This window comes from Vanacampus margaritifer, chromosome 11 (assembly GCF_051991255.1).
Source record: "Vanacampus margaritifer isolate UIUO_Vmar chromosome 11, RoL_Vmar_1.0, whole genome shotgun sequence".
Classification (NCBI taxonomy): Eukaryota; Metazoa; Chordata; class Actinopteri; order Syngnathiformes; family Syngnathidae; genus Vanacampus; species Vanacampus margaritifer.
The window spans coordinates 24,059,992-24,069,991 of NC_135442.1; the positions used below are offsets into that span (position 1 = coordinate 24,059,992).

General features: G+C 39.0%; 1 protein-coding gene across 2 annotated transcripts in view; it reads left to right on the forward strand.

The window, feature by feature from the left end:
* Nucleotides 1–10,000, forward strand: part of ccdc93 (CCC complex scaffolding subunit CCDC93) — a 108,941-nt gene that overhangs the window by 68,862 nt on the left and 30,079 nt on the right. For both annotated transcript variants that reach the window (XM_077580426.1, XM_077580427.1), the window contains 3 exons: nt 1,067–1,148; nt 1,260–1,334; nt 5,083–5,154. In XM_077580426.1, coding sequence (XP_077436552.1) covers nt 1,067–1,148; nt 1,260–1,334; nt 5,083–5,154 — 229 coding nt within the window. The remainder of the gene's footprint in view (nt 1–1,066; nt 1,149–1,259; nt 1,335–5,082; nt 5,155–10,000) is intronic.

The window sequence follows — 10,000 nt, forward strand, 5'->3', positions numbered from 1 at the left end:
ATTGAATGAGGACCTTATAATTAAAAGCACTTTAATTCATAGCAAGCACAGCTTGGAGAGCAATTAACAATGAAACGATTTTCCAAAACACCATTTGACCCTGTAAGGCCACAATATTTTTTAGTCAAGGTGCAAAAAAATTACAAAAATTCAGCTCTCATGGACTACTAGTTATTGCAGTTGTTACAAATTATATTTGTAGGGGTGGTCAGAAGTTCGTGTATGAATTGCAACTATTATTATTGATTTTTTTTTTTAAGTCACACAGCTGCAGTATTGCTGGTGCCGGGCCGAAACCGTCACAATTTGGCAAATTTCATATTTTTTCTAAAATCTATACGTTTGGTCATTTTATGAACTGTTGACCAATCCAAAGTTTTGAAAATGGCTTTCTATCTTTAATGATGCAATGCTAATGGTGGAACAAACATACCGTTTTTTCTAAGTCTCCTTAAAACTGACAATTTTGTAGGTGCTAGGTTTTGGCCCGACACCTCGGAAATTAAGTGAAGTGAGTAGAATTGCCTCAAAAGGGTGTGCATAAAATATGAAATTCACAAATTCAAACCCAAAAACGTATAAATATTTTATTTAATACTTTGTCCTGCTCTTCTCAAAACTTATTTATACTTCTTTTTTTTATGTTAGAGCATACAGAAGACTTTATACAGTTTCTGACATGAAGAGGTCGCTTAAAGCAAAGGTAGTTATTACAAAAAATAAAAATGGCCAACAGGTGGCAGCAGAGTATGAGATCAGCCAGGGCCATGTTGCAACAAGCTCTTTTTGCCAGTGTTTTCAACAGGTTTGTGAATAATGATGAAACTTAGCTATATTCTAATGCTAATTGCTGCAAAACGGAAACAGATAGAAATATACTTTTTTTTCTGATGAAATGAGAGACTCTAATCTTTCTTTTGGTAGGCTCTGTGTTTTTATAGTGAGAGAACACAATATTTTGTGGACCTTGCAAAATCAGTCAAAATCCAGGTTGCTTTAGTGAAAATGATGCGTGCGTGCGTGTGTGTGTGTCAGATTTCGTAACAACCATTCTGCTTATTCATAGCATGATGGAGAAGCTGAAGTCTCTGGTAACATTGAATGAAAATTTGAAACTTCAAGAACAGGAGTTCCGTACACACTGTAGAGTAAGTACATAATCAATACACATTACTCAGCTCTACTCCCATATACTGACACACTGTTATGTTACTTTATTACAATAAACTGGTATATTGGTTTTGTGATACTCTGTCCAGGATGAGATGTTCCGCCTGCAACAGAGTATTGAAAATTTCAGGGCAGTATCAGGACTTGGTACAGAAGAGGGGAAGGTATGTAGTGTACAGGATAAAGAGGTGTTCGCAACTCCTGCTTATTTCCTAATATTCATGAATTCACCTATCACCTGATTTTGGGGGGAGATTTTTTTTTTGTCATTTTTTCTTCAGGGCAGTTATAATAACCAGCAATTATTCGTAAGTTTTTGTAGGTCGGGTCTCTATCCCTCACAAATAGCGGGCATCCACTCCACAATGCAGGGCACAACCGAAGCATAATTTTACTTTATATTCAGGATTATAAAAGGTTGTTTTCTATTCCAATTTGATATACTATTAAATGTAGTAATGAGTATTTTTTTCTTCTTAATGCTCCACTCAATTTCAATATGAGTCACATCAGCCAATATTTTAATCTTGACTCAAAAACAACTTCTTTATTTAAAAAAAAAAATGTATTTTTCAAATATTAAGTGTTCTGTTAAGTACATACATATTAAATTATTATAGACAGGCAAGGGGTCGGAGGGTACATGTAACCCATGGTGTGGTCCGTACCTTGGTTTTTGGCCCACTGTTTGGTACATTTTCAGTATGTGGTTTGAGCATATGGAGAAAACTCTTTATTTTGCTTTTTAGATTGTCAATAGCTGCATTTTTTAGAATACTGAATACCGTGGTCACTCACTACTTCGCGGTTCACTTATTGTGAATTCACTCTATCGCGGATTTTTATTTGGGTCCATTTCTGCTGCTATTTTTGTCCTTTTTTGTAATATTTAAGTAAATAAAAGCAGTCTCTTCCCTCATTCAACACAATCTATTACATTTTTTAACAAAGTATAAAATATTTGTTAAATTAAGAAACGTGTACCATGATAAGTTTAAAAAAATTGTTGACATTTCTTTTCATTCTTAGCAAGTCATTGTCCATCAGTGGTGAGCTATTTTTAGAACAGACCGCAGTTGTTACTCATACATGCTGGCACATACACAGTAAGGCCAATGTGTGTGTCTCCAAGAAAAACAAGTTAATTGAAGCCAAGTAACTTCAACGAGGCTCGTTTATGTAACTCCCAAGAAGAGCTCATTAGCGTGACAGTAAAACCGGTTATTGAATAAAACCTTCTTTTTTTTTTTATGACGTCTACTTCGCGGAAATTCACTTTGAGGGAACACTTCAATTAGGGCCCGAGCAGCAACTGCCGCAATGTCCCTATTGTTGTATCTATCGAAAATTATTATGGCTCAACTAGCGACCACTGTGAGGTTCCTATTGTATCTAGAGAAATTATTATTATATGGTGTAGATAAAGCACTTTATAAAAAGTTTATTATTAGGGCCCCAGCAGCGACCGCTATTAGTTCTTTTGGGGGGGGGTATCCTCCGAAAACGATCGCATTTTTTGGGACCTAAGAGTATGAAAATTCACCGAACTTTACACACTTGTCAGGCCTGGTGATTAATTTGACATTTAAAGTTGTCACATACGATGAACACAATATGTTTCTGTAGGCACGTTTGGCCTTGGGCAGGGGTCAGCAACCCAAAATGTTGAAAGAGTCATATTGGATTAAAATAATTCCAATCAAATCTGTCATATACAGTATAAGCCTTATAGTGAAAGCAACACATGCTGTGTGTCTATATTAGCTATATTAGCCTACAATCAAAATAACTGAGCATTCATGATTAACTAATTTGCTCCCAAAAACGTATAGATACGTTCTATTTTAAATGTGTTAAGTGTCCCAAAGACATATTTATACGTTTTGATGTTTTTTTGTGCTAGAGCATACCGGAGGCTTTGATGCAGCCTCTCAACTGCAAAGAACGGTTGAAGAAATGGTAGTTACTACACAAACAGCCAGCAGGTAGCATCAGAGCAAAAGAGATCAACCAGGGCCATGTTGAAAAAAAAAAGCAGTTTTACTCACATTTCTAAATAGATTTGTGAATAATGATGAAATTTAACTATATTCTAATGCTAATAGAAATAGAACACAATATTCTGTGAGCCTTGCAAAATCAGTCAAAATCCAGTAAAATAGCCGGAAGTGAAGGGGATTACTTCAGTGAAAATGGCTGGGAGTGAATGAGCTAAATATTTAGTTTCTCTGCATGCACCCTGGAAAGAATGACACACCACATGACTACTTTGTTGTACGATGGTGCTTTAAGTTTATCTTTAAATACAATATTACATTATTATGTTTTGTTGCATTGATGAAATTATATAAATACAATAAAGAAATACATTTTTTATGTTATTTTTTATTTTGAGGATTTGGGGAAACTAAAACAACGAAATAGAACATGCATAATAGGCATCCTGTGATACAGACCATTTCTTCTTGCGGCCCACCAGAGTTCACGTATGCATAACAACTAATAATAACTTTTTATATAGCTGTTATGCGCTTCCTTTTCTATGGGGTTTCCATCCAAATGTTTCCCCTTTTTAAAGCTAATTTAGTGAAAATGCGCAAAACAAACATGCGACTCATCCCCGTTTCCATTTCTTTTGCGACAGGAGAGCAGACTGCGCCGTAAAATGACGTCATATTAAAGCGTCTCTGCCACAAGACACTCAGCTGACTGTCAGCGTATTTATTACATTTTTGTTGTTGTTATTATCGAGCAGTTGAGTTTGTAAGCATAGTTATTATCCAGTCAAAAATAAATATTCCCTTTTTAAAGCAAGTTCCCATTTCTTCCTATCTGCGGTTTTGGGAAATCTTCAAATTTGTACAAAATTATCCAGGTGAATCATTCGCAACATTTTTAATCCATATTTCATTTTACAAGGACACACCGAAAAAGGACTAGATTAGACTGGACTGGACTTGATTAGAAGAGAATACATTAGAATGCCCTACGCTTGTAAACTAAACTGCTTGATAATTAGTTGATTTTTGGTAAACCTCAATTTTGAGTTATTTAAAAGAACATGCACAATAAAAATACATAGTAATGAATGAGAGAGGCGGAGCAAGGTGATTGTGGCAAGATGGCCGTCCCGCGCAGATGAGAAATATACACGCAGCAGGGACGTTACACAACACCCCAGCCTGTGTGATTGTGTGTGATACAAATTAAAAGCACGTTATAAATGCGCGTAAAACAATTCACACACACATTTGATGAATGTGTGTGTCACACACACATTTGATGAATGTGTGTGTGTTTCGTGTCAGATGTGTTTATAAATCTCACAATGTGTGTGTGTTTCATGTCAGATGCATGTGTGCATCGAAAATGTGTGTGTTTCATGTCAGATATGTTTATAAATCCCACTGTGTGTGTGTGTGTGTGTGTGTGTGTGTGTGTGTGTGTGTGTGTGTGTGTGTGTGTGTGTGTGTGTGTGTGTGTGTGTGTGTGTGTGTGTGTGTGTGTGTGTGTGTGTGTGTGTGTGTGTGTGTGTGTGTGTGCGTGCGTGCGTGCGTGCGTGCGTGCGCGCGCATTACGAGACTGTTCTAGCTCCATACAAGTGTGGTGGCAAGGGATTTGGTACGGGTGGCAGCTGCCACCCCGTAAAACCGCCAATGTGTATATGTAAGCAAGAAAGACTTTAAAGTGAAAGGACAATACCTATTACAAAAGTAACCAGCACCGTTTTTTATCCAATTGCATTCATTTTTTATTGTTGGTGGTAATTTTGGAAAAAACAATGCACTAAAGTTTTTTTCAGAAATGGCAACCGTGTTTGTTTCCCTCTGGAAAGTATTTTAAATAAAAACTTGTTCCCTGTAAGTCACGTACGTTTTTTTTGTTTTTAATGCACTTTTGTTTGTATTTTAGCAAAGGAACCAACTGATTGACAAACAGCATAACACAGACAGAGAGAAACTACAGAAGGTCCGTCTTCTTATGGTAAGCAGAATTTGCAAATCCCTAAAAATTGGGTGTCACAGAGCTGTTATGTTAAACAAATCTTGAGGGATACATCAGCATTCTATCTTGAACAGAACTGATAGACAATAAGCATAGTGTAAAAAACCACAGAAGCGCTGCAAGTCGTAAACTTCTAAAAGCAGCTTTGAGCAAGGGCATACTCTGGTCAGCCTATTTTTTCATCCGTTAATGACTATTGAATCATCTTAATGGGTTACAGTTGTCAAGAAAAAATTTTTTTATGACCGTCAGTTGTGTGAAAATTCCAAGACAACACGCAAAAAACTTGCTGATTCTTTTATTCCGCCATTTCCCTCCAGTCACTAGAACATTCTCTACGCCAGTCCCACAGGAACTCGTGATACTTTACCGCAAAACATTGGCATGAACCCTGAAGATCAATGGAATCTATTAATAAACCACAAAAAAAATGCACATATAAACACATGAATATAAGTGCACATAACTTCATTGTACCCATATACCCTCGTCTAGGGCTTTAAGGACAGCACAAGAGGTGAAGCACCTGTTATAGTTAAGCAGTCAGTGAGTTGTGATTTTGCATCTGACCAACGTACCGCTTTGATTTTTGTTTGCCTGTAAGAGCTCTTTAATGCTGCTTATTTCTAACATGAGTCTTTTTTCCGTGACCTGTTTTGTGGACTTAAGAGCATCACATAGAGAATGGTTACCAGTTACACAGATGAGAGGAAGAGTATTCAGATCAGCTTTTCCAATGGTGAGCTCAGAATAAAGTGGTGCCAAGCTGATCTCTCTCTGACTCATCCAGTGGAACGTCTCTCTGTACAGCTCGTGCCTTCTGCAACTGAACCGATTGTAGATTGTCGATGTAACTGTGCTTATGTATCTGCTCTACACCACCAACAGTTGCAATGTCAATCCCCACAAATAAAAAACTCTCATGTTCTTCACGGCCCACGTGAAAAGAAGACTTGGGTACAGAGATAACATTGGAAATGAAGTGCTCCGACCCATCAACATGACATGCCAGTACTCCACTGACCTCAGACTGCTCATTCTGCCAATAGAATACTGCAGGGTCAACTTTTGACATTTTACCTCCCGTGTTCAGCATGAGTTGTTTTACTTTGTTGTACCAATAAAGGGAAGCATCGGCCAGTCCATACACGCATTTCTTCAGTTTCCACAAAACACCTTCCACGCCAGCTTCTGGTGGGGGACGAATGTAAATGTCTCTCGAAAATTCTATGCCCTCCAAAAAGGCAGACTTTATATCCATAGAATGAACTGTCCATTTGTTTTGACTGATCACAGCTAACAGCAGTCTAAGTGACTCAGATGCACATCTGGGAGAATAATTTTGCTGCTCGTGAATATTTTCTTCAAAACCTCTTGCCACAAGGCTAGCTTTGGGATCAATACCATTAGAAGTTTCTTTCAGTGTACAGACCAATCTAGTAGAAATACATTTTTGACCCATGTTTGTAATCTCTTCATAAACATAGTTATTTTTCTAGTTTTCAATCTCTTGCTGTTTTGCATCAGCATCAGCGTTTTCACATTCTGTTTGAAGGTTAGCAAATTGTGACATGTCTATTGCTTTTCTTTGTCCTTCACTCCCATTAGGTTCAAGATATTGCAAATTGCACCAGTTTTTGTATTGCCCCTTGGCTTTTCCTGCTCTGCCTAAAATTCTGGCAGTGTGCCGAACATCATCATCTTTGTTTGTAAATGTGACCAACTGACCTGCTCTCACTTTTACATCAGTAGAAGAAGCAGTACTAGTTATAGCACACTCTGTTTCTCGGTGCATCTCATTAGTTTGTCTGAGAATTTCTCTCTCATTTGGCTCTATGTTTTCAGGGATTTGTTCTTCTCCATTACCACTTTGTTCATCATCTGAACTCTGACACATCAGTTTGAACCATGTTTTCATATTCTTTACCATTTTGGGGAACACTGAGCACTGCACTGCAATGAGTTCACACTCATTCTGTGCATTTACTTTTGTTAATCTGGATTGGTGTACTGTGACAAGAATCCCGCCATGCCTTATGAAGACTACAGCGCCATCCTGACCAACAACTACAGCTGGACCTTTCCACTCTGAACTGTCTGCTCTTTTGTAAAATATTCTGTCTCCTGTCTCATACTTTTCATCGGTAGGGCTTAGCTGTTTACGTAGTGCCCTTCTTATTCTTTCTGAGCATTCAACTATTGTGAAAGCCTTTCTGGAAGCATGAAATACAGCCAAATGCTGCCCTACTCTAGTACTCATATTAGTACTCTCCAGATTAGGTAGTTTATCAACCAAAACAGAAGGAAGGTTAGGACTTTGTCCAAACACAAGTTGGCGTGGACTATAACCATGCACAGTGATCCATACTGTGTTTGGCCATAAGTGCCCAGTCAAGAGCTGTTTGCCAGCAACACGCATTTTCCTTTTTCACCTTCAAAAGGATCTCCGTAAAAGTCATGTGTCTTTCGAGGAGTCCGTTGCTCCATGGACTGTATCCCGCTGTAATTTTCGTCTCAATGTTGAATTTTTCCGCCATGTCTCTAATCTCCTCATTGTTGAACTCGCCACCGTTGTCCGTGTAGATCCGTTTGAGGACACCCTGGATGCTTATCCAAGAATGAATGAATGAGTTGACAATCTTTGAGGGCTTCTTGGTCCGCAAGATATTTCCAGCGCTGAATCTTGTGAAGTGATCGATGATGTGGAGGTACCACATCTCAGGTTCCAGCTCATGTAAATCCATTGCCACTGTCTCATTGTACTCAGAAGCTAAGAACAAACCAACAGCAGGCTTCAGCTTGGTCCTGTGATCTCACAGTCACAAATGATCTATTGCAGAATGGCTAGACAGTCTTTGTCAGTATTGCCAGAGCTTTGAATAAGCCGCTCGCTGCACCCGGTCTGCAGAGGCGTGGCCAAACTGCTTATGAAGCTTCAGGAGAACTTTGCGTTTTTCCTTGTGACAACAAGAACTTCGCCTTCATTGCAGTCCACTTTTGTATTTCCAGCTCTAATATCCACACAATAGTGCCCCAAACTTGTGAACTCACGAACTTGTTGCTTAACCATGACAACTTTGTCATTCTCCATGTCTAAAATGGTTCCTGCTCTCTTTAACGACATTTTGCTTAGCAGTAAAGGAATATCAGCAGAAAGAACATCAGTTTCAATGTGACATTTTGTGTGTCCTATCTTGGCTGGAAGCTTTGCTTTTCTGCTGGAGTGCACCACTTGACCATCTTCAAATTTAAAAGGCTTGCAGCTTGGAGATTCTGTTTGCAGCAATATGTTGATTTTACTTTGGTTCATGTCTTTAACGTAGTTATTCAATCACTTCTCTCCACAAACACTATGTGTGCATGCACTGTCAATGATGGCTGATCCCAGCGATTCGGTGAGAAATATTTAAAAGTCTGTCTTTGTAAACAGTGTAATGTTACACTCCTCCACACTTTCTTCTTCTGTCAACTTGACTTCATTCTTCCGATGAGGACAGTCTTTAGCCCAATGGTACGTACTCCGACAAATGGCGCATTTTGTTCGCTTATCATACTTGTCGAGTGGATTAGTGCCTTGCTGAGGCTGCCGCTGTCCGCTCTGACACGTGAAGTTGCTCCATCTGAACTTTCACGTGGTCCAGACTTTTGCTCTGTGAAAAAAACTGCACCCTTCATTTTGCTGTCCTTGTTTCCTCCGGTGGCTTTTCCTCCGAAAATCCTCTTTAATGCTGACTTCATTGATGCAAATGTTAAATCCGTGCACGCCGTAAGTGCTAGCTGTCTTCTCTTTTCCTTGTGACGCCGTATCCAGGAGTTTAAACGCCAACACAGCATCTGGCAAGGTCATATTGTACTTCTTCATGCAGTTGTATCTTTGCTCAAAGTCTATTATATAGTCCGCCATGGACACCGCGCTGTCTTTCGATATTGAGTCAAAATACAAGTATGCCTCATACGCGCGGTCTTTTTCTTTTCTCAATAGCACTGTATCCAATTTAGCAAGCGGTGTTTCCGTACTGTTGTCTTTGTTTAGATCGTTTGCGGATATTTGCAAGGCAGTCTCTCTGGCTCTTCCTTTGAGTTGCAGCGCCACTGCGAGTGCCTGCTCCTTTTTGTACAAATCTGTTTCAAGTCGCCACATGCTAACTTCATTTTTGCAGCACTCGTATGGCCTGGCTTCGTGGAATTTCGGCAGTACTTTGCAATTGGAAACCATCCTCTGCTACCATGAAAATTCCAATATACCACGCAGAAAAGTTTTAACTTGCTGCTTCTTTTATTCCGCCATTTCCATCCAGTCGCTAGAACATTCTCTACGCCAGTCCCACAGGAACTCATGTCAACTTCACCACAAAATGCAGTAAAACCTTGCGATACTTGGGAAGGTACAAGGAAGTCAACACTGTTTACTCTAGTGTACGCACCTCATGCAGCTGATGTAATAAGCGGGCCCCTGATCTTGCTGTACATTGTTAAACAGCCAACATTTTTTAGGGGGTTAAATATCAAGTCAAGTCATCTTTATTTATATAGCGCTTTCAAACAGCCTTAGCTGTCACAAAGCGCTCTACAGAAACACAACATAAAACAAACATAAAACATTAACAGCAATGCAATCACAATAAACCAACATTTTTTCATTCCTATTGCATACGAAGATTTTTATGCAGCCTGGTAAGGTTTTGGATGGAGAAGGGGAGTGATAGCTAGACAAGAAATTCCGCAAGCAGTCAGTTCCAAGCAGGCTTTTCGGTCAAGGTCACTTTGATATTGCTTCATGTACCATTGTTAAAGAAAATACGTGTCCACAATACAGTATGAACTT